Source organism: Nycticebus coucang, chromosome 6 (genome assembly GCF_027406575.1).
Source record: "Nycticebus coucang isolate mNycCou1 chromosome 6, mNycCou1.pri, whole genome shotgun sequence".
In the NCBI taxonomy this organism is placed as follows: Eukaryota; Metazoa; Chordata; class Mammalia; order Primates; family Lorisidae; genus Nycticebus; species Nycticebus coucang.
This window is the reverse complement of record NC_069785.1, coordinates 33,648,440-33,673,415: the sequence shown is the minus strand read 5'-3', so window position 1 is coordinate 33,673,415 and position 24,976 is coordinate 33,648,440. Positions and strand designations below refer to the sequence as shown.

Sequence of the window (24,976 nt, the reverse complement as noted above, 5' to 3'; positions counted from 1 at the left end):
CACAATGCCCAGCTATTTTTTTGTTGCGGTTTGGCAGGACTGGGTTTGAACCCACCACCTTCCGTATATGGGGCCGGAGCCCTACTCACTGAGCCACAGGCACCGCCCCCAGCATACATTTTCTAAGTAAACACCAAAAGCATGCCCCTTCTCCCCTTGTGAATACAAAGACTACTGGGATGTTCTAGGTCACTGTCAATCCTTCCCAGCAGTAAATAGTGCTCTTAACAAGGTAAACTGTCTCCTACTCAAGCCAAAGTGGTCAAACATATATTCACATAAAGGCCAGAAGCTTGGTTTTGCTTTTGGTAGAAAATCTTCATTGCTTAAGCAATATATTTAGGGTGTTGACTAAATAACAAGAAGTGCTACAAAATATCTACAGTTCTTTTAGAGAAAAATATACCAAAACCCAACTAAAATGACTATGTGCCAAGTGACTTTATATAAATAAAGTTATTCATTTGGAGGGAAATATCAAGATCATAAACTACAAAAAAATGCCTCCCATTAAAAGCTAAGTAAATTATGGTTTGTACATATTACTAAAATACTATGTAACCATTATAAAGAACAGACACTATTTACTCATATAAAACTGTTAAGTGAAAAGAAAGGAACATGATAGAGCACTTAATATAAGAAGGGAAAGATAAATACACATATTTTTATGCACATGTATCCTTAAATGTGTATAAAATACCTTAGCAAAGATACCAAAACAAAACTGTTAACACTGTTATTGGAGAGGGAAATCAGTTGGTTGAGAGACAGGGATATTCTTTTTTTTTTGAGACAGAGCCTCAAGCTGTCGCCCTGGGTAGACTGCCACGGCATCACAGCTCACAGCAACCTCCGACTTCTGGGCTTTAAGCGATTCTCTTGCCTCCACCTCCCAGGTAGCTGGGATGGGACTACAGGCGCCCGCCTCAACGCCTGGCTATTTTTTGGTTGCAGCCGTCATTGTTGTTTGGCGGCCCGGGCTGGATTCGAAGCCACCAGCTCAGGTGTACGTGTCTGGCGCCTGAGCCGCTTGAGCCACACACGCAGAGCCGGGACAGGGATATTCTTATTTTCATTGTATAGTTTGTCCCTTTTGAATTTTGAACTATGTGAATGTATTACCTACTCCAAACATAAGAAGTAATTTACCAATAAAGCTTGAGAATTATAAGGATTATGGGAGGCCTACAAATGCCTGTTACTAATACATTAAATTAGCAAGTTTATTATTTGTCTTTCTCACATTTTCTGCCTATAAGGATAATCAACACATATATTTAAACCAATGTATATCACGGAGAAAAACAGGAATTCAACGAAATTACTCTCAAGGTCATTAGATAAAACTTTCTGTGAGAAAAAAGACAGAAAATATGTATTGGAAATAAGTGTTGTTTACTTCTAGAAAGTACTGCAACTATATTTATTAAAAGACTTCATACATTTTATTTGATCTTTACAAGGTGAGCCTCAGAATAGCTCCCTGCAGCTCCCAAGGTCACCAGGGGCAGTAAACTGTGGTACTGGAATTTGAATCTTGGAATTGCACCAAGCTATGGTGCAATTTTTTTTTTTTTTTTTTTTTGTAGAGACAGAGTCTCACTTTATGGCCCTCGGTAGAGTGCCGTGGCCTCACACAGCTCACAGCAACCTCCAACTCCTGGGCTTAAGCGATTCTCTTTCCTCAGCCTCCCGAGTAGCTGGGACTACAGGCGCCCGCCGGCTATTTTTTGGTTGCAGTTTGGCTGGGGCCGGGTTTGAACCCGTGACCCTCCGTATATGGGGCCGGCGCCTTACCAACTGAGCCACAGGCGCCGCCCGGTGCAATTTTTTTTTTCCAGTCAGTTTTAAGGGTTATAGGATACCCTCACCATAGTGGTAATATTAAAATCAGGGGCTCCTTTTAGGGCTCACTAAAATCATGTCTTCAGAGTTTGCTCTCAGTCTTAACAAGAAAGCTGGAATACTCTGAGCAGACAAGGGAAAGATAATGGCTACCTGGGCCCCAGACTCACCCGAGGATTAAAATCTACTGTGCTGAACTCTTCCTTCCAAGATGTATGGTCAGCAGGAAGACATAAATCTAAACAAGCATCCGAATAATAATGTCTTTCCCGCCAAGCAATATGAAGCCGGGGTTTTCTAGGAACACATACCCTCTGTACCTGAAGCAGAATCTATTGTTCCTGGGTCACCAGGTCTGGGGTAAGTCAAACCCAGTACGGCAGAAGCCCACGTGGGAATGAGCCCGGCACAGCATTTCACTGCGTTCCTGCCTTCCAACAACCTCCACACAGCCGAAATTAATCGCCTTGCCACTCACACAAAGTCCAATGCTGGCTTGAAATAAAGGCCTGCCACGTGGTTACACGGCTCTAATGGAAGAGAAATTCAAAACAACTGGAAAGCAAAATTAAGCGCACACTCACCAGAGCACCAAACCCGAGAGAGAGACTAAGTGAAGAGACAGGAAGTGCCCTTAGAAGTGGCCTCAGAACCTGATTGGCTAATGAGTTCAAGGATTCCCTCCTCCTTCACCTTAAAAGGTGCTGAAATGACGCAAGCCGCTCCTTCGGCCACTAGTCTCTTTCTGAGCCAGCGGTGCTTCTTGGCGCTGCTTTTGGAGTGAACGTAAACCAAGTTATCTTCTGGGTTAATGTACTTAGCACAAAAACAGGCTGATTTAAGCTACTTATACACGTTATTGTTTACATGGACCTAATGCATGCTATACCAATTTTTAACCTTAGAGGATAAATCTTTTTTTTTTTTTTTTTTTTGAGACAGAGTCTCACGCTGTCGCTCTGGGTAGAGTGCCTTGATGTCATAGCTCACAGCAACCTCCAACTCTTGGGCTCAAGCAATCCTCTCGCCCCAGTTTTTCTATTTTTAGTAGCGACGGGGTCGCGCTCTTGCTCAAGCTGGTCTTGAACACGTGAGCTCAGTCAATCCACCCACTGGTACCGTGTAACCACCAGTCAGCCTCCCAAAGTGCTAGGATTACAGGCGTGAGCCACCGCGTCCCACTGAAAGGATAATTCCTATAAATTGAGACTTAGATATGCTTAAATTTTTTAACATAACTTCAAGATGTTAATGTTTTAATAATAAAACAAAAGAGGATGCTAGAACTGAACCACTTGGCCCTTTCCTTTCTTAGCTCTTCCTAGTTCAAAATGCTTGCATCTATTAATAGCCGGCCTTCTGGGCCAGGCGCAGCGGCTGCTGCCTGTAATCCCAACACGTTAGGAGGCAAGGCAGGTGGATTGCCTGAGCTCAGGCGTTCAAGACCAGCCTGAGCAAGAGCTAGACCCCATCTCTAAAAATAGCAGAGTGTTGTGGCAAACTGTGTACTTCCAGCTAGTTGGGAGGCTGTGGCCAGAAAATCACTTGAGCCCAAAAGTTTGAGGCTGGCGGCGCCTGTAGCTTAGTCGGCAAGGGCACCGGCCACATGAACCTAAGGTGGCAGATTCGAACCTGGACCAGGTCTGCTAAGCAACAATGCAACTGCAACCAAAAAACAGCCCGGCGTTAGGGCAGGCGCCTGTAGGCTCAGCTACTTCGGAGGCTGAGGCAAGAGAATCGCTTAAACCCAGAAGTCGGAGGTAGCTGTGAGCTGTGTGACGCCACCGCACTCTACCAAGGGCAAGAAAGTAAGACTCTGTCTCTAAAAAAAAAAAAAAAAAATACAGGCATGGTGCTAAGCATTTAATCTTTGTTTAATCTTCACAGTAATCCAAGAATGTAGGTACTTTCATTGTAATTAATTACATATAAGGAAACAGAGTTAAAGATACTGGCTCCACGCCTGCACTCAGTGGTTAGGGTGCTGGCCACATACACTAAGGCAGGCAGACTCGAACCCAGCCCAGGCCTGCTAAACAACAATGATGACAACTGCAACAAAAAATAGCTGGCGTTGTGGCAGGCGCCTGTAGTCCTAACTACTTGGGAGGCTGAAGCAAGAGAATCATTTAAACCCAAGAGTTTGAGGTTGCTGTGAGGTGTGATGCCCAAGCACTCTACCAAGTGTGACATAGTGAGACTCTGCCCCCCCCCAAAAAAATTAATCCTCAATAGAGGTGGGACCTTTAAGAGGTGATTGGATCCCAAAGGCTCTGCCATTATGAATGCATTGATCCATTCATGGATTAATTGATTAAAGTGTTAATGGATTAATAGGATATCTTGGGATGGGAGTGGCATTGGTGGTCTTATAAGGAGAGTAAGAGAAGGCCGTGCTCATAGCTCAGTGGATAGGGAGATGACCACATACACGGAGGCTGGCAGGTTTGAACCCTGCCCCGGCCAGCTAAAACAACAATGACAACCACAACAACCACCACCACCACAGCAACAAAATAGCCGGGTGTTGTGGTGGGTGCCTGTAGTCCCAGCTACTTGGGAGGCTAAGGCAAGAGAATCACTTGAACCCAAGAGTTGGCAGTTGCTGTGAGCTGTGACGCCATAGCACTCTACCCAAGGCAACAGCTTGAGACTCTCTAAAAAAAAAAAAAAAGAAGAGAAGAGTCAGAGAGACTTAAGGATGTCACAATAGTACACTCAGTCCCCTGGCCACATGATGCCCTGCATGCCTCAGGACTCCACAGATAGTATCCACAAACAAGAAGGCTCTCAACAAATGTGACCCTTTAACATTTGGCTTCTCAGCCTCCATAAACAGTAAGAAATGAATTTCTTTTCTTTACAAATTATCTAGGTAATCTTTTTTAAGAAACAGAAGGCTAGGCCAAGACACCACTCATCTAACTTAAGAGTCCAAACTCAGTTACATTGCACTACCTCCTATTGGGTTTCAGAAGATCCCAGAAAGCATAAAACTCTTTTCTTTAAAAATTTCCATCATTGGGCAGCGCCTGTGGCTCAGTGAGTAGGGTGCTGGCCCCATTTGCTGAGGGTGGCGGGTTCAAACCCAGCCCCCGCCAAACTGCAACAAAAAAATAGCCGGGCGTTGTTGTGGCGGGCGCCTGTAGTCCCAGCTGCTCGGGAGGCTGAGGCAAGAGAACCGCGTAAGCCCAAGAGTTAGAGGTTGCTGTGAGCCGTGTGACGCCACGGCACTCTACCCGAGGACGGTACAGTGAGACTCTGCCTCTACAAAAAAAAAAAATTTCCATCATTGGGTGGCACCTGTAGCTCAGTGAGTAGGGCGGCGGCCCCATATACCGAGGGTGGTGGGTTGGAACCCAGCCCCCACCAAACTGCAACAAAAATAGCCGGGTGTTGTCCCGAGCGCCTGTAGTCCCAGCTACTCCGGAGGCTGAGGCAAGAGAATCGGCTAAGCCCAGGAGTTGGAGGTTGCTGTGAGCTGTGATGCCATGACACTCTACCAAGGGCAATAAAGTGAAACTCTTGTCTCTACAAAAAAAAAAAAAAAAAAATTCCATCATCTGCTCGGCACCTGTAGCTAAGTGGTTAGGGCACCAGCCACCTACACCAGGAAGAGCAGGTTAGAACCTGACCCGGGGCAGCTAAACAACAATGACAAATACAACCAAAAAATAGCCGGGCGTTGTGGCAGATGCCTGTAGTGCCAGATGCTTGGGAGGCTGAGGCAAGAGAATCTCTTAAGTCCAAGAGTTTGAGGTTGCTGTGAGCTCAGAGGACACAGCACTCTACCCAGGGTGACATACTGAGACTCTGTCTCAAAAATAAATAAATAATTTCTATCATAGGCCATGTGCCGTGGCTGACACCTGTAATCCTAGCATTCTGGGAAGCTAAGGCAGAAGAATCACTTGAGCCTAGGAGTTTGAGGTTGCAATGAGCTGTGATGATGCCTCTGCACTCTAGTCACAGTGACTGACAGAGTAAGACTGTCTCAAAAAATTAGAAAAAAAAAAAACAGAAAAGTAGGAGACCCCAACAACCTATGGCAGCAAAGGATAGGCTTCAGTGGCTAAAGGACACCATATCACCTATTTCCTAAATGAAGCCTAGGTCTCTAAAGATTGGGTCTTTGTACCCGTTCACCACCTTCCACGCCAATCCCAAACTACCACTTTCCCCATCTTTTAATTGGCTTAAGACCTCTCCAGTTTAAATTAGCATCTCTTGATCCTCCCAAAGTTGTGGAAACTTCACAGAAGGCTCTCCTCAACATCCTTTTTCCTAGCTATTCCTCAAGATATGCATGCAAATTCCTTCAATAGGTGTTGCGAATTACTTTTGGAAAATAGATAACTTCATTTATAGCATAAAACAATATTAAAAACAACCGGCCTGCAGCTCACCCCTGTAACCCTAGCACACAGGGAGGCCAAGGTGGAAGGATTGCTTGAGCCCCAGGAGTTTCAGGCTGCAGTGACCTATGATGGACCACTGTGCTCTAGCCCTAGCGACAGAGGAAAACCTTGTCTCAAACAAACAACAACAAAAAAAACACCATCAATCAAACAGACCAACAGAAAACAATATTTTAAAATGTAGAATTTTAAAGCTTTTTAAAACATACTAGTTTCCTTTAATCATTTATCTTTCGAATTTTGATTTTTTTTTTCTTAATTCCAAGCGTGAGTTTCAACAAAACACCTGTCTCTCAGAATCCCTACTCTTTTTCAAGAGGGTTTGAAGAGATTCGGCTCAACTGTGCATCCTCCTACCCCACAGTTCATGTGCGACGAGACATTTGGGAGCCCCGGATCTAACGTCAGCAAGTACCTAACCATCGTGCTTCGTTCTCGGAGTTTCTGACAGTAACGTTCTCGTCGCTTCCCTACCCCATGTTCTGAAGTTTTGTGTACACCACTTCTCACACACCACTCCCAGTAACAGTTGGCACACTTATCCTAATAATGCTTGCGACGCTTGCGACTCTTAGGGAGAGCAGCCTGTCTTCCACCATTGGGGACTTCCTTTTTTTTTCTTTTTTTGGCCAATGCCGACTATATTTCAAGTCGTCATGGGGGGGTATTGGGAAAAGTTTTCAAATAGCCATAATCGCTCCTTGGATAAACCTCATTGGCTACGACACTGCCACTGCGCTAAGTTTGGGACTTATTCTTCAAAAATGACTGGGAAAGGGCGGTGCCTTTGGGTCAAGGAGTAGGGCGGCGGCCCCATATAACGGAGGTGGCGGGTTCAAACCCGACTCCGGCCAAAAACTACAACAACAAGAAAAGACTAAAAGTGTAACAAACCAAAATGAAGGACGGGGGAGAGTAGTCTGAATTGGGTTATGAGGCCCCCATACGGAGTACCTCACCTCAGCCATTGAACTCACTTCGCTAGCCGTGAGTCTGTTCCAAGCTCTGGCTAAGGAGGCATCCGCCGGGCCCCTCCCAGAGGGGGGTGGGTCCACGGCATCTCCTGCCCAGTCCAACCTTGCGCAGAGACCCGCTCTCTGGGAACTCACCTCCCCGAGACTCAGGGAGAGCCCTGTTAGGGCCGCTTATGTGGCTCTAGTCTCAGACCTTCCCAGGGGACAAGGGGGTGGAGTGACACAGCGCACTCAGCTCGTAGCCCCACCGATGAGCTTCCCTCCGCCCTACACCTAAAACTTCATATTCAAGGGATTTATAAGGTTCCCAAACATAGACACATTTCACTATTATGGCGACTTCCCACAATGCACAGCGACATGCAAATATCCTAGGAAGTGCCTCCCTACACCCGCTACCTTAAGGTCGTCAACTAACCAGTGCGCGCGCGCACTGCGCGTTTCCCGCCGGTGGCTAACCCTGCGCTTCGTGGGATCTGATTGGTGACCTCAGTTCTGGAGGTTCATGGCGACCCGACGGAGGACCAGCGGCGACAGGGTTCGAGGTTCGGGGGACTTTAGCTGGGCGGGATGCTGGGGGGAATGTCGGAAGAGGAACTGTACTTCTAACACTAGCCTCCTTCGCTTTCCAGCTCATCGCGACTTGCACTTGGCTACCAAACTAGTTTTGGTGCTAAACTTTTCAAAATTTCGGTTTTCAGATTTTTTCTTATTCCAAAATTGTAGCTGGAGGCTTGTGGACCTGTAACAACTAATGTGCCAGAACTGCTGTTAATACCGTTAATACTGTCATCCAATAAAACATTAGGTGCACTATTATTTTATATGCCAATTAAACTATAATGCACTACTTATATGTCATCCATTCTAAGATGCATCCCAACACCAAAGACAGTAAAATGAGAATCTTAGTATTGTTGAGTGATAGTTCTCTGTGTATTATGTTCTAAAACGTGTACATACACCCTCTAAATTAGAAACTATTGTGTGTCATCTTCGGGATTTTACCCTTGAGGCAACAGAGGTACAAAGAGAGCAAATCATTTCTCCAAGTTTCTATAGCTGGAAGTAACAAAACTGGACTCTAAACTAGGCACAGACCCTATTTTGCTGCTAACCATTAACTCCTACAGCCTCTGAGATGAGGTAAGTATTTAGGGGGTATCAGGTAACAAGTAAACAGAAGAGATTAGCAGGCTATGAGACTCATGCCTCTGTCTTTGAATTTACAAGAGCCATGGTACTTCCTTTTATTTGGCTAGAATAGCAATTTAGGAAGGATTACTCAGTCTAAGTATTACCAAGAGTAGTGATGTGGCAGTTGTTATTTTTTTCTTTTTTTTTGTTTTTTTCTGGATAGAGTGTAATGGCATCATAGCTCACAGCATCCTCAAACTCTCAGGCTCAAGCAAGCTCTCTCTCTTTTTTTTTTTTTAAGAAAAAACTTTATTCAAATTATATGAGGGTACAATATTTAGTTCTCACTTCCAGGGCAAAGTTTCAATTGTAGAAGAGCCCCTCACCCAGGGGGGGTGTTACACACTCTCACAATGTGCACATTAGGTGAGATCCCACCTCGGGCCCTCCCTTCCTCTGCCATATGTCCTCCCCTGTTCCCTTTCCCACTTCCCTCTACCCCTGAACTGGATTAAAATAGTGTTTGATTGTTCTTAGGAATATGTAATTGTTTATATATTGATTTCATGTTAGTATGGAGTACATTGGATATTCATCTTTCCATTCTTCTGATACTTTACTAAGAAGAATGTATTTCAACTCCATCCAGGTAAATGTAAAAGATGTAAAGTCTTTGTCTTTTTTAATGGCTGCATAATATTCCACGGTATACATATACCACAGTTTGTTGATCCATTCATGGGTTGTTGGGCACTTAGGTTGCTTCCACAACTTGGCAATTATGAACTGAGCCATAATAAACATTCTAGGGAAATGTCTTTGTGGTAAAACAATTTATGTTCTTCTGGGTAGATACCTAGTAATGGGATTGCACGGTCAAATAGAAGGTCTACATTTAGATCTTTGAGGATTCTCCATACTTCTCTCCAAAAGGGCTGTATTAGCTTGCAACAGTATAGAAGTGTTCCCTTCTATCCATATCCACAGCAGCATCTGGTGTTTTGTGACTTTGCTATGTGGGCTAATCTTGCTGGGGTTAGGTGGTATCTTAGAGTGGTTTTGATTGGCATTTCTCTGATGATTAAAGACGATAAGCCTTTTTTTATGTGTTTTTTGGCTATTTGTCATCCTCAGAGAAGTTTCTGTTCAAGTCAGTTGCCCACTTCTAGAGAGGGTTGTTTGCACTATTCTTATTGTTTGGTTTTTTTTTTTGCAGTTTTTTGGCCAGGGCTGGGTTTGAACCCACCACCTCCGGCATATGGGGCCAGCACCCTGCTCCGTTGAGCCACAGGCACCACCCTGTTCTTATTGTTTAATTTGAGTTCTCTGTAGATTGTGGTTATCAGGCCTTTGTCAGATTTATAACATGCAAAACTCTTCTCACATTCTGAGGGCTGTCTGTTTTGCTTTGTATGTGGTACTCTTAGCTGTGCAAAAGCTTTTTAGCTTGATTAAGTCCCAGTTATTTATTTTTGGTATTGCTGCAATTGCTAGGGGGGGTCATCCTCATAAAGTTTTTTCCCAGGCCAGTATCTTCAAGTGTTTTCCCCACACTCTTTCTAGAATTTTTATTGTTTCGTGTCTTAAATTTAAATATTTTATCCAGTGAGAATCAATTTTTGCCAATGGTAAGAGGTGTGGGTCCAGTTTCAGTCTTCTGCATGTGGATAAACAGTTCTCCCATCACCATTTGTTAAATAAGGATTTTTTTCCCCATTGCATGTTTTGTAAGGCTTATCAAAGATTAAATGATGATATGTGGTTGGGTACATCTCTAGATTCTCAAGCAATCCTCTTGCCTCAGCCTCCCGAGTACCTAGGACTATAGGTGCCCGCCACACTGGCTATTTTTAGAGAAAGGGGTCTCACTCTTGCTCTGGCTATCTAGGATTACAGGCATGAGCCACCCACCTGGCCTTACTTTTTCTATTTTTAGTAGAGACGCGGGTCTCACTCTTAGTCAGGCTGGTCTCTAACTCCTGAGCTAAAGTGATCTAGAGAGGGTTGTCTGCCTTAGCCTTCCAGAGTGGTAGGACTGCAGACTTAAGCCACCACAAGTCTATTAATGTTTCTTTGTAAACTGAAAAAACATCTTAAACCATTTTTTCCCATGTACTTTTTATTTGTATGTATTCTTGAGATACAAGTGTAATTTTGCTGCATTGATACATAATATATTATATATGGTGAAGTCAGGGCCTTCCATGCATACAATACTGAAGCAACTCACTTGATTTACCCACCAAGCAACCTCCTGTCATCCACCCCCTCCACCCTTATGAGTCTCCATTGTCCATCATTCTACACTCTGCTTCTATATGTAGACATTGAGCTCCTGCTTTTAACTGAGAACATGTGGTATTTGTTCTTTTGTGTCTGAGTTCTTAAATCATTTCTTTAAGAGGTATTTCCAAGGAAGGATCATAAGTCAGTGTGTCCTCATTCTTTGCTCTTTCTTCTTACCCTTAGCTTCTGTAGCATCAAATGAAGCCAAGAAAGTTAATAATGGTAACACAGTTCCAGAAGACCCTCCTCCTGCTAAGAAAATTCAAAGATGTCAGAGACAGGGGGTAAAAGAGATACCTATGTCTGGAAGAGTGGCAGCTAATAAGGACAGGAAAGAAGACAAGCAAGATGGTAGGTCAAAGAGGACATGGCCCAGCAAGAGGGTCTGTGGAAGGTGCAAGGTTGATACCTTGTTCTTTTAACTCTTCTTTCTTCCTTCCTAGAGGATATAATCTCTTCCTGCAGGGTCTATCACAGGACTAATCTACTTTCTTTTTCTGGGGGGAGGGACAGTCTTTTTTTTTTTAATTTATTATTAAATCATAGCTGTGTACATTAATGCAATCACAGGGCACCATACACTGGTTTTATATACCATTTGACATACTTTCATCACACTGGTTAAGAGACAGAGTCTTACTATGTTGTCCTGGGTAGCGTGCCGTGGTGTCACAGCTCACAGCAACCTCCAACTCTTGGGCTTAAGCGATTCTCTTGCCTCAGCCTCCCAAGTAGCTGGTATAACAGTACCCGCCACAATGCCTGGCTATTTTTTGTTGTTGTTGTTGTCATTGTTGTTTAGCAGGCCCAGGCTGGGTTTGAACCCACTAGCCCCAGTGCATGTGGCTGGTGTCCTAACGACTGAACTGCAGGCACCAAGCCTAATCTACTTGCTTGATTCTTCATATTTTGAAAAGGCAGAAGACCAGAATTGCTTTGGAAGGGCAAAGTTAATTATGACAGGTTTCTGTCTAACCTCAACAGCTGCTTTTGATTCTTAAACAGTAGTACATATCTGTCTTTCCTCAGAGTCTGTGAAAGCCTTGCTGTTAAAGGGCAAAGCTCCTGTGGACTCAGAATGCACAGCCAAGGTGGGAAAGGTAAGAGACTCTGGAAGTGATCCTTGGTCCATTGATTTCTCAGAGAGCCGTGTTCTTTTGTTACTAGGATTCCTGTTTGGGATATTGTTAATATTCATTTTAGGAATCCTCTCCAAAATATTGCTGGTGATTAATTTTTTCCAAGGGTGGGATTGGTGGGGCTTGGGGTTCATAATCAGAGTGTTTTTAATATGGTTACTTTGGGGGCTTGCCATCAGCCTTCTACATTTCATTCTGTTTTCTCTCTCTTTTTTTTTTTTTTTTAATTTGAGACAGAGTCTCACTCTGTCGCCCTGATTAGCATACCATGGTGTCATCATAGCTCACAGTAATCTCAAACTCCTGGGCTCAAGCAATCCTCTTGCCTCAGCCTCCTGAGCAGTAGCTGGGACTACGGGCATCCACCACAACTCCTGGCTAGTTTTCCTGTTTTTAGTAGAGACACGGTCTGACTCTTGCTCAGGCTGGTCTGAACTCCTGAGCTCAGTCTACCCACCTCGGCCTCCCAGGATTACAGGTGTGAGCCATACTCAGCCATTCATTCTCTTTTTCAACCAGAAAATGATATCACTGTTAAGGGGGAACTGTTTTCTATGTATTTTTTTTTTTTTGAGAGAGACTTTCACTATGTCACCCTTGGTAGAGTACTGTGGCGTCATAGCTCACAGCAACCTCAAACTCTTGGGCTTAAGTGATTCTCTTGTCTTAGCCTCCCAAGTAGCTAGGACTACAGGCACCTGCCACAACACCCAGCTATTTTTTTGTTGTAGTTGTCATTGTTGTTTAGCAGGCCCAGACCGGGTTCAAACCCACTAGCCTCAGTGTATGTGGCTGATACCCTAACCACTAAGCTATAAGCACCCAGCCATGGGAACTGTTTCCTTACTCTATTGAGAAACTGCCCTGGAATGGCATGAGCTACTAATGAACAGGGAAAGAATTTGAAGAAGGCCTGAGACAGGTGGATTGCTTGAGCTCACAAGTACAAGACCACCCTGAGCAAGAAGGAGACCCCATCTGTATTAAAAATGAAAACTGAGGCAAGTGCATCACTTGAGCCCAAGAGTTTGAGGTTGCTGTGAGTTATGACGCCATGGCACTCTACCAAGGGCAACAAAGTTAGACTCTGCCTCTAAAAAATCAATCAATAAATACATAAATAAAGAATTTGAAGAAAACAGAAGAAAAATTGGTTCTGAAGCAGTTTTCCTTTAATTCAGAATCTTTTGTATTTCTGTAATTAGAAAAAGGCAACATTTTTCATTATAGTAATGGCAGGTTATGTGTAGAAAAATATGTTTGTAATTCTTTCCCTGGGAGATAGATATTGATGGAGCTGGAGAGTGACATGTTCAGTAAGGCATAGGAAAATTTAAAGCCTCACTTAGGATTTCATAGATGAGACTATGCTAATGTCAGTTGTTTTTTTTCTCTCTAGGCTCATGTGTATTGTGAAGGAAATGATGTCTATGATGTCATGCTAAATCAGGTAAGAGGAGGAGCCATTCTGTTTATGGGACTCTCTTCTTGATAATTATTGGTAATAGCATTCCATTGCCTAGATCTTAAATTTAGAAGTATGAAGGGAGCTGAGGCAACATTAGCCAGTTTTGGTTAAATACCTGAGTGCTCAGTCCTAGAGCACACTCTCATCTGTTTTGAAAGTCCTCTTTGAGAAGCAAATGCTTTTGAAAATTTTATGTTGATAATTGAACTTTTGAATTTTCTGTTTATATTCTTTTACACTTTTTCTAATAGGTTCTTGGTCTTTTTCTTACTGGCTTTGAGGAACTTAATATACAATTTTTTTCCTTTTTTTTTTTTTTGATACAGAGTCTCACTCAGTCCTCCCCTAGGTAGAGTGGCATAGTGTCTTAGCTCATAGCAGCCTCAAACTCCTGAGCTCAAGCCATCCTCTTGCCTCAGCCTCCTGAGTAGCTGGGACTACAGGCACATGTCGTAATGCCCAGCTAGTTTTTTGTAGAGATGGGATCTCTTTCTTGCTCAGGCTGGTCTCGAACTCCAGAGCTCAGGCGATCCACCTGCCTTGACCTCACAAAGTGCTAAGATTACAGGCGTGAGTCCCTGCACTAGGCCTAAATTTCTCCCTTTTAATTAGTCTTTTTCTTGTCAATTTCTATGATTGGAATAGGTAATATACTTTCCTAGTGAATGTATTTCCTAGATATCATTTCAAATCTGAATTTTTTTATCCAACATATATAATTTTTACTATTATATTACTATTATTTTAGGAGTATTTCTTTGTCAATACTCCTACTTAAAATATCATGAGCAGGTAGAAAATATCTTAAGGGTTCTTTTTGTGACCTAACATCCAATGACTTTGTAATGTGAGCAAGCAGGAAATAGAAGTGGGGACATGCTTAACAAAGAGTGCCTCCATATCTAGGGCTCAGCCTTACAGCACTAACTGCCGTGCTTATCATGGACTACCCTCTCTCTTCACTCTGCGTAAGTTATTACAGATACCTCCTTTGAGATACTGGTCATATTCTCTCTGCTTGTCTCCAAGAAAGGTCAGGTTAGGTATGGAACAGATGTGGCAGTGGTTTCTACATGTCCTTTGTCCCCTCCCACCATTGTCCTGCACTCAGCTCATTGTCAAATTTCTGCAACTGACAAACCAAAGCTGTAAAGTAGAACAAACTATCAAAGAGTAAGTCATCTAGCCGAGTGCAGTGGCTCATGCCTGTAATCCCAGCACTGTGGGAGGCTGAGGCAGGAGGATTGCCTGAGCTCAAGAGTTCAAGGCTTGTCTGAATGAGAATGAGACCCGATTCGTGAAAAAAATTGAAAAACCCAGCTGGGTGCCGCAGCAAGCACCTGTAATCCCAGTGGCTTCAGAGGCTGAGGCAGCAGGATGCCCACAGCCTGAGTCTGAGGTTGCAGGGAACTACAACGCCATTGTACTCTGCTCAGGCATAGGGTAGAACTCTTGTCTTCACAAAAAAAAAAAAAAAAAATTTAGCATAATGGGTTTAGACCTTTGGAGCATCAAAATTGTCATCAATTGGAAAGTAATTATGGAGAGTGGCTTGGGAGCCAGAAAGCATAGATGTTCTAGAAAAATATGTATGAAGGGAGCTGAGGCAAGAATAAAGCGGGAGGAACCAATCTCAACAACATTTTAGGTTGGATGGAGGGTATCAGGAAGCTTCCAGGCTCCCATTTAATCTCTCAGAACCAAAGTTTAATGTATAAACCCTGTTCCTTTTTTAAATCCTTTCCCTTATGGGAATCTAATTTTCTTGATCATGCTAACCTTTTCCTTATGGAAATTAATAGCACCTATGACTAAGGAAGTCATTGGTTTATGTGACTTCCATTTGTAAAACTCTCTTCTTTTTTTTCTATTTCTATAAACTCAGAGAACAGGTGTTGAAAAAAACTCCTTTTTTGTTCATTTTTCTCTCACTCATCGTAGACCAATGTCCAGTTCAACAACAACAAGTACTATCTGATTCAGTTATTAGAAGATGATGCCCAGAGAAACTTCAGTGTTTGGATGAGATGGGGCCGAGGTAATGACTTTTATTATGATTTTATGGGTCATTCAGAAAGCCAGAAGCAGCTTAGTGAGTGGACAAAGAATCCTCTGGGTTTAAATCGCTTAAGTAGAGGCTCTGGAGTCTGGGAGAGACTTGGGAATCGAGTCAGGAGTCTTGAAATTCTGGAATGGCAGTCATCCTTATCAGGAAGTTCCCATGGAATCTGAGCACCCACCCTCTTGCATTTCAACTGCCAGCAGTGTTCATAGACTATGGTAGTTAGCAGGTAACGCCTATCAATATGATCAGCTCCCTAAGTGCTTTCACCTTTTCTTTCTCCCTTTCCTGCCATTCGTTTAGATCAGTGGTTCTCAACCAGTGGGTCGCGACCCCTTTGGGGGTCTTCTACATATCAGATATTTACATTACGGTTCATAATAGTAGCAAGATTACAGTTATGAAGTAGTAACGAAAATAATTTTATGGTTGGGGATCACCACAACATGAGGAACTATATAAAGGGTTGTGGCATTAGGAAGGTTGAGAACCACTGGCTTAGATGGTAAGCAGTGAGATCCTGGAGAGCTGTCTCATTACTATTAGGGGATGATTCTGGGTTTGGAGGACTGGGACAACATCTTATGTGTGGCCTTTGTTTTGCAGTTGGGAAAAGGGGGCAGCACAGCTTGGTGGTTTGTTCAGGCAACCTCAACAAGGCCAAGGAAATCTTTCAGAAAAAGTGAGTGCTAAAAAATGAGAACAAAAAAACACCCTCTTCTTCTTAGCTGTATCTTCCTTATGATTTTTATAAGTGGCTCAGTACCCGTAGCTCAGTGGTTAGGGCGCCGGCCACATACACCAGGGCTGGCGGTTCCAACCCGGCCCAGGCCAGCTAAACAACAATGACAACAGCAACAGAAAAATAGCTGGGCATTGTGGTGCGCCTGTAGTCCCAGTTACTTGGGAGGCTGAGGCAAGAGAATCGCTTAAGCCCCAAAGTTTGAGGTTGCTGTGAGCTATGACGCTATGGCACTCTACCGAGGGCAACACAGTGAGACTGTCTCAAAAATAAAAAGATTTTTATAAGTGTGATTTGGCCTAAATGTTAATGTCTTTCTATTCTGATATTCTGATACAGGAACACCAAACCACATCCTTATTTAGTGATTACATCAAACTAGAACCTTAAAATTGACTACAAACAGAAAAATCTAATATATTTAGCACATGACTAGCAAATTTAGGAGATTCTCAGAGGGGATGGGGAATATTCAGCTAGTGTTTTTAAAACTTTTACTGTGATACAGATGAAGAAATTCCTAGAGTCATGGAAACTGACTCTAGGAGTCTTTCTTTCAGCGAAAGGAATGGATAGATATTTTTTCGTTTTTTTTTGTTTGTTTGTTTTGTTTTTTGTAGAGACAGTCTCACTTTATGGCCCTCGGTAGAGTGCCGTGGCATCACACAGCTCACAGCAACCTCCAACTCCTGGGCTTAAGCGATTCTCTTGCCTCAGCCTCCCGAGTAGCTGGGACTACAGGCGCCCGCCACAACGCCCGGCTATTTTCTTTTTGGTTGGAGTTCAGCCGGGGCCGGGTTTGAACCTGCCACCCTCAGTATATAGGGCCGGCGCCTTACCGACTGAGCCACAGGTGCCGCCCGGATAGATATTTTTTTATTTAAAACCTTAACAGCTAGGCGGCACCTGTGACTCAGTGAGTAGGGTGCCAGCCCCACGTACCGAGGATGGCGGGTTCAAACCCAACCCCAGCCGAACTGCAACAAAAACTAGCCGTGCATTGTGGGTTCCTGTAGTCCCAGCTATTTGGGAGGCTGAAACAAGAGAATCACCTAAGCCCAAGAGCCAAAGGTTGCTGTAACACCACGGCGCATGCAATAAAGTGAGACTCTGTCTCTTAAAAAAATAAATAAATAAATAAACCTTAACAGCTTTTATGGCATTTTAGAGCCTTTTTTTTTTTTGAGATGAGTCTCTCTTTGTCACCCTGGGTAGAGTGCTGTGGCGTCAAAGCTTACAGCAGCCTCAAACTCTTGGGCTCGAGTGAACCTCTTGCCTCAGCCTTCCAAGTAGTTGGGACTATAGGTGCCCACCATAACACCTGGCTATTTTTAGAGATGGGGTCTTGCTATTGCTCAAGCTGGTCTCGAAGTCCTGAGCTTAGGCAGTCCGCCTTGGCCTTCTAGAGTGCTAGGATTACAAGTGTGAGCCACCATGCCCGGCCCTTTCTCTTTTTTTTTTTTTTTTTTTTTTGTAGAGACAGAGTCTCACCTTATCGCCCTCCGTAGAGTGCCGTGGCGTCACACAGCTCACAGCAACCTCCAAATCCTTGGGCTTAGGCAATTCTCTTGACTCAGCCTCCCAAATAGCTGGGACTACAGGCGCCCGCCACAATGCCCGGCTATTTTTTTTTGTTGCAGTTTGGCCAGGGCTGGGTTTGAACCCGCCACCCTCGGCATATGGGGCCGGCGCCCTACCCGCTGAGCCACAGGCGCCGCCCCCTTTCTCATTTTTTAAAAATTCCCTTTATTTCCAGAGCTTTTTTGTCCATTTGATGTTCTAATTTAGAATCCAGATTTATGGAAACTTAATATGTAAAGGAGCTCTGTGGTAGGAAAAACAGTTTTTGGAGATTTTCTGTCTAAGGAACCAGTTCTAAGTCGATCTTTGTAAGGTTTTCTCATCACTTTGGGTTCTACAGATTCTTTGACAAAACTCAAAATAATTGGGAGGATCGTGAGAAGTTTGAAAAGGTGCCTGGAAAATATGATATGCTGCAGATGGACTATGCCACCAATACTCAGGTAAACTTTGTACCTCTGTGGGAGAGATGTTTCTTCTTAACCAGGGTAAAGTGTAAAAGGATGGCTTAGATCAGTCGTAGACCAGAACAGACTTGGATATCTTGAGTCATTTCTCACTGCAGGGGTAACGCTTTGATTTGTAATCTTAAAGGAGCAGTAAGAATGAAAATAGAATGTGCCCTTCTAGTCTTGTTAGTTTACTAAAGTTTTTATAAAATCTTAGGCTCTCTTTCCAGAAGTTTAATGTTATGGACCAAGAGAGGAGTAATAAAAAATCAAACTGATTAAAATACATTTAAAGTTGTCTTCATTTCTGATTCTATACTACTGTAAAAAATATATATATATATTTGTTTGGGCAGTGCCCATAGCTCAGCCAGCAGTGTGCCGGCCACATACACCAAGGGTGGCGGGTTCGAACCCGGTCTGGGCCTGCTAAACAACAATGACAACTACAACAAAAAATAGCCGGGCATTGTGGCGGTCACCCGTAGTCCCAGCTACTTGGGAGGCTGAGGCAAGAGAATCGCTTAAGCCCAAGAGTTTGAAGTTGCTTGAGCTGTGATGCCATGGCACTCTGCCCAGGGCAATAGCTTGAGACTCTGTCTTCCCCCCAAAAAATGTATTTTGACAACTGAGATATGCCAGGATGCTGAAACTGTCTTGAAAATTGTCATATATCAAAAGATGGAGAAATCATAGACTTTTTAGGACAAAATATCTGAGATGTAATAGCATAAAGAATCTCTATATCCTTAACAACATCTTGACAAAGGCCTTTTAGACTTAATCTGAGTGTCTAACTGTGGGAAGTAGAACCAGTAAAGTTGATCCTACATCAACTCTCCTACCCAGTCTACCCTTCCAAAACATCTGGGGATTCAACCAACTGCAGATCAGAAATATTTGGAAAAAGGAAATTGCTTCTGTACTGAACTTTTACAGATGTTTTTCTTGTTATTATTCCATAAACAATACAGTATAACAAATGTATATAGCATTTATATTGTATTAGGTGTTATAAATGATCTATAGGGGGTTTGTTGTTTGTTTGTTTTTGGCTAATAGGGTGAAGAAGAACCAAAAAAAGAAGAATCTCTTAAATCTCCCTTGAAACCAGAGTCACAGCTAGATCTTCGGGTACAGGAACTGATAGAGTTGATTTGTAATATCCAGGCCATGGAAGAAATGATGATAGAAATGAAGTATAATACCAAGAAGGCCCCCCTTGGTAGGACTTCAGATTCTGTTTTAAATTCTTTCTTCATAATCCCTACTTCCTTTAATGGAGTATTCCATCCCTGGCATAATTTAAAGCTTGCTGATAGTACTGAAGAAAATGAGAGTGAGAGGTTGCATAGGGGAGGAGAAACTATTTTGAAAGTTGAAAGGTGACAATCTTTTGGGGGGCAGGGAAGTAAGTACACTTTATAGGGTAAAACCCTAATTTGCAGTCTGATTTCTGGCTGGGTTTGCAGGGAAGTTGACAGTGGCACAAATCAAGGCAGGTTACCAGTCTCTTAAGAAGATTGAGGATTGTATTCGGGCTGGCCAGCATGGACGAGCTCTCGTGGAAGCATGCAATGAATTCTATACCAGGATCCCACATGACTTTGGGTAAGGCCTATGCTGTTACTTCACTTTGTTCTTCTAAGCATACATTTCCCAATATCAATCAGTAGCAGCTATAATCTTTTTTGGTTTTTAACCAGACTGTGTTGTCTGTGAAGCAGCTGTAATCTTTTAATTCTTTTTTTTTTTTTTTTTTTTTTTTTTTGAGACAGAGTCTCACTATGTCACCTTTGGTTGAGTGCCTTGGCAACATAGCTCACAGCAATCTCCAACTCTTGAGCTTGAGCAATTCTCTTGCCTCAGCCTCCCAAGTAGCTGGGACTACAGGCGTCTACCACAACGCCCAGCTGTTTTCTGTTGCAGTTGTCATTGTTGTTTAACTGGCCCAAGCTGGGTTCAAACCTGTCAGCCTCGGTGTATGTGACTGTGCAGTGGGCTCCATGCCTAATTATTTTATTGTTAAAGAAATGACTATCTTAAACAGATACAGAGCCAAAATGATTTGTAGATAGCCTATTTAATCAGCTTACAAATATGGCATCCAATCTCCTGGCCTGATTACAGCCATATTCTCTGACCAAGTAAAAGTTATCAACTCGAGTAAGAATGGGTCTAACTATCCAACCAAGTGAAATACCTTCAGGCATATCATCCTTTTTCCTATTCTTTCTGGTGGCTGTAACCATGGTAGCACCATTTTATTTATGCATTTATTAAATTTCAGATTAATATGAGGATACAAACAATTAGGTTACAGTGTTTGCATTTGTTAGGTAAAGTCCCTGTTGTAGTTGTGTCCTATACCCAGGAGGTGTGCCATATACCCTTACATTGTGCCCATTAAGTGGGAGCACACCAATACCCCCCCCATCACCCCATCCATTTTTTTTTTTTTTTTGAGACAGAGTTTCCCTTTGTCACCCTCGGTCCTGTGGCATCATAGCTCATAGCAACCTCTAACTTTTAGGCTCAAGCGATGCCTCTTGCTGGACTACAGGTACCTGCCACAATGCCTGGCTATTTTTAGAGACAGGGTCTCGCTCTTTCTCAGGCTGGTCTCGAACCTTTGAGCTCAGGGCAAAATCCACCTGCCACAGCCTCCCAGAGGGCTAGGATTACAGGCATGAGCCACCACGCCCACCCCCCTATCTTGAATTGAATCGAGTTTTTCTCTTATGTGGGTACATATTCCTCTATTGGCTTCACATTGGATACTTGCTTTTCCATTCTTGTGATATTTTACTGAGAAGAATGTGTTTCAACTCCATCCAGGTTAATACAAAAGATGTAAAGTCTCCATCTTTTTATGGTTGAACAGTATTCCATGGTATACATGTACCACAATTTATTAATCCTTTCCTGGGTTGATGACCATTTAGGTTATTTCCACATCTTGGTGACTATAAACTGATATGTGATAAACTAATATAAACAATCTAGTGCCAATGTCCTTATGATAAAATGACTTTTTTTTTTCTTCTGGGTAGAGACCTAGTAATGGTATTGTGGGGTCAAATGGGAGATATAATTTGAGTTCTTTGCATATTCTCCATACTTCTTTCCAAAGAGGCTATATTAGTTTACAGTCCCACCAACAGTATAAAGGTGTTCCCTTCTCTCCACATCCACACCAGCATCTGCAGCTTTAGGAAGCACCATTTCTGTGAACTCAAATAACATTAGATATGTAAAAATGCATTTTATCTTTGTTGATTCTATATTCTGGTTTTCATTCTATTTCTGTTCCTTCTGTTGCTTTATAGAGCCCTGTGACCTAGACTAACTCTGAGTGGTCAACAAGTCTATTTCAGCTTCTAGACAGGACTGTAACCAAACTATTCCTTCTTAATGTGGATACAGCTTATTTAAAACTCCTCTACCAGGATTTTAAGGTTGCAGTGAGCTATTTTGACACCATTACACTCCAGCTTAGGCAGAGATCCTGTCTCAAAAATATACAATAATAAAATGAAATAACAAATAAAATATAATACAGTAAAATAAAGTAATAAGTAAAATTAAATAAAAATCTCATAAAAAATAATAATTTTAACTCTAGTTCCAAGTGTCAAAATCTGTACTTTGTTTTATGCTACTCAGAGTATATATTTAATGTTCCTTTTGGATTATTTGGAAGTTAAAATCTCTTTACAGCCAGGTACCATGGCTCATGCCTATAATTCTAGTACTCTGGGAGGCTGAGGCGGGTGGATTGCTTAAGCTCACGAGTTCAAGATCAGCTGAGCAAAAAGCGAGACCCCATCTTTACTAAAAATAGAAAAAAATGAGGCAAGAGGATAGCATGAGCCCAAGAGTTGGAGGTTGCTGTAAGCTATGATGATGCCACGGCACTGATGCCAGGGGACAGCTTGAGATGCTGTCTGAAAAAAAAGAGAAAAGAAAAGAATTAGCCAGGTGTCATGGCAGACACCTATAGTCCCAGCTACTTGGGAGCATGAGGCAAGAGGATCACTTAGCCCAAGAATTTGAGGTTGCCTTGAGCTATGATGACACCACCACACCCAACTCATCTGTTATTTTATTTTATTTATTTTTATTTTTTGAGACAGAGCCTCAAGCTGTTGCCCTGGGTCCTCCAACTCCTGGGCTCAAGCGATTCTCCTGCCTCCACCTCCCAAGTAGCTAGGACTGCAGGCGCCCGCCACAAAGCCCAGCTATTTTTTGTTTTTTTTTAAATATTAAACTGTGTTAGTTTTTTTTTTTTTATTGTTGCAGTTTTGGCCGGGGCTGGGTTTGAACCCACCCACCCTCAGTATATGGGGCTGGCGCCCCACCCACTGAGCCACAGGCACCTCCCTCAGCTATTTTTTGGTTGCAGCCGTCATTGTTGTTTGACAGGCCCGGGCTGGATTCAAACCCGCCAGCTCAGGTGTATGTGGCTGGCGCCTTAGCCATTTGAGCCACAGGTGCCAAGCCTCATCTGTTATTCTATACGTGTGTCTTATACCCACATGTTGGAGAGCTCATTATGGGTTATATCTCTTATCTGTAGACTCCGTACTCCTCCGCTAATCCGGACAGAGAAAGAACTGTCAGAAAAAGTACAGCTACTAGAGGTGAGATATGTATAGATTGGGAAGTATTAATCTTTTATCATAGGTTCCTCCCAGGTTGATTCTGTATCTCATCTTCTCAGGCCTTGGGAGACATTGAAATTGCCATTAAACTGGTGAAAACAGAGCTACAAAGCCCAGAACACCCATTAGACCAACATTACAAAAACCTACATTGTGCCTTACGCCCTCTAGACCACGAAAGTTATGAGTTCAAAGTAAGAGAAATGATCATTTATTTTCATACTGTCTTATACTCTTAAGACCTACCTCCTCCATCCCACTATTTTATCTACTTAAGAGCAAATTGTTTAATAGGCAAAATGTTCATTTGCTAGGAATTTGGAAGGGTGGAACCCTTTCTAACTGCCTTGTGAGACCACTGGGGAGCAGAAAGGTCTGCCAAGTTACACCAGAAGCCCTGAGGACTCTGTTATAGAGTCCACATTGGCCATTTTTTTCATTATTTTCCACAGGTGATTTCCCAGTACCTACAGTCTACCCATGCTCCCACACACAATGACTATACCATGACTTTGCTGGATGTTTTTGAAGTGGAGAAGGAGGGTGAGAAAGAAACCTTCAGAGAAGACCTTCAAAACAGGTCTGAGTCTAACTCCTTGCCCAAAGTACCATTATAGAACTTACGAGACAAGAGGAGCAGAGGAAGGTGTCGACTTTTTTATGCATGTGGCATCTATTAGCAGGAGAACAACAGAGTACAATAATAATGACTTTTTCTTAGGATGCTGCTATGGCATGGTTCCAGGCTGGGCAACTGGGTGGGAATCCTGAGCCATGGGCTTCGAGTTGCCCCCCCTGAGGCTCCCATCACAGGCTACATGGTGAGTGAAATTGAACTCTGGGAAGAGCATGAGGGAGAAGGATGCAGTAATGTCCTTAGTCCTTAGGTGGGTACCCCTTTCCAAGAATTAAACCGGCTCATCTCTTACTGTGTCCTTTGTTTAAATTCCTAGAGATATCCCTCCTTCTCCCTCTCTAGCACAGAATTATGAAAGGAAATGGAGAAGGGTCTATCTTGTGTTTAAGATAATGGAAAAACTGACTAGTTTGAGCCTTCTTTCTAAACAATGGGTTAGAAGCTAATGTTGATGTTTGCTTATATATTTCAGTTTGGAAAAGGAATCTACTTTGCAGATATGTCTTCTAAGAGTGCCAATTACTGCTTTGCCTCTCGCCTAAAAAATACAGGACTACTGCTCTTATCAGAGGTGAGGCAGGAACATGTCTATATTTTCTAGTTAATTATTTCTTTTTTTTTTCTAGTGAGAAAAGTTTGATCTGAGAACCAAGAAGTTCGCTTAGGATAGCTGGGGAGGGGAGCCAAGTGCTATTTTCACTGCATTGTATTTCTGCTGATATAGGGGAGGAAAGTACTGATGGAATTTTCTGTCTGGCTTTAGAGCCATGCAGTTCTCATTAGGATGTGGTGATTAAAAGATCTTTTGCTTTGCAGGTAGCTCTAGGTCAGTGTAATGAACTACTAGAGGCCAATCCTAAGGCAGAAGAATTGCTTCAGAGCAAACATAGCACCAAGGGCCTGGGCAAGATGGCTCCCAGTCCTGCCCACTTTACAACCCTGTAAGTACTCAGAACCAGGAGGGCTAGAAGATTTCTTTTGGCCAGATAAGACTTTTTCCTTTCTCCATTCCAGCTTCTGCAGCAGACGGCTGACACTGATATACTGTCTTCCATTTGGCAGGAATGGGAGTACAGTGCCCCTAGGACCAGCAAGTGACACGGGAATTCTGAATCCAAAGGGTTATACCCTCAACTACAATGAATATATTGTCTATAATCCCAACCAGGTCCGTATGCGATATCTTCTAAAGATTCAGTTCAATTTCCCGCAACTGTGGTGAATGTTGATATTAAATAAGCTACAGAAGATCTAATCTTTAAACAAGAAAATAAGTGGTGTGATATATTTGAATTTTGTCATATTTTATATAATAAAAATGGTACAAATCTACCATTGTTTCTTTGGGTTTTACTTCTTCAAGCACATATTTCTTCTGACATTAATACATCTTCATTTCTAAAACAGAAAATACCCATTATTCTGTGTATCCCACAGCAGCTGCCCGTCACTCAGGATCCTATTCTGATTAGCATCTGTGCATTGAGGGACACTGTTAAGGGCTAATGTCTTTCCCCATTGGATTCTGTTTTTCTCAAACTGGAATTTGTTAGGTATTATTGCAGGAAGGG

At 42.8% G+C, this 24,976-nt stretch overlaps 1 protein-coding gene and 1 pseudogene across 1 annotated transcript; one reads left to right on the top strand and one right to left on the bottom strand.

Annotated features, from left to right (window-relative positions):
• Positions 1-6,890: 6,890 nt before the first annotated feature.
• LOC128589288 (uncharacterized) lies at positions 6,891-7,011 on the bottom strand (annotated as a pseudogene).
• A 639-nt stretch (positions 7,012-7,650) lies between these two features.
• On the top strand, positions 7,651-24,737 carry PARP2 (poly(ADP-ribose) polymerase 2). Its single transcript, XM_053595271.1, has 16 exons — positions 7,651-7,785; positions 10,847-11,014; positions 11,693-11,763; positions 13,202-13,252; positions 15,212-15,308; positions 15,939-16,014; positions 17,996-18,098; positions 19,167-19,329; positions 19,577-19,715; positions 22,684-22,747; positions 22,828-22,962; positions 23,221-23,348; positions 23,490-23,589; positions 23,878-23,976; positions 24,222-24,346; positions 24,468-24,737. The coding sequence occupies exons 1-16, from the start codon at positions 7,746-7,748 to the stop codon at positions 24,625-24,627; spliced, it is 1,719 nt and encodes a 572-aa protein (XP_053451246.1). The 5' UTR covers positions 7,651-7,745; the 3' UTR covers positions 24,628-24,737.
• Positions 24,738-24,976: the final 239 nt, after the last annotated feature.

What these genes read in the sequence shown, in the direction of transcription:
- PARP2 (XM_053595271.1), top strand. Translation starts at nt 7,746, where the DNA reads ATGGCGACCCGACGGAGGACCAGCGGCGACAGGGTTCGAG. An exon ending in ATGATGTCATGCTAAATCAG is followed by an intron (nt 13,253 to 15,211) that starts GTAAGAGGAGGA and finishes CACTCATCGTAG; the next exon opens with ACCAATGTCCAGTTCAACAA. An exon ending in CCTGCCCACTTTACAACCCT is followed by an intron (nt 24,347 to 24,467) that starts GTAAGTACTCAG and finishes TCCATTTGGCAG; the next exon opens with GAATGGGAGTACAGTGCCCC.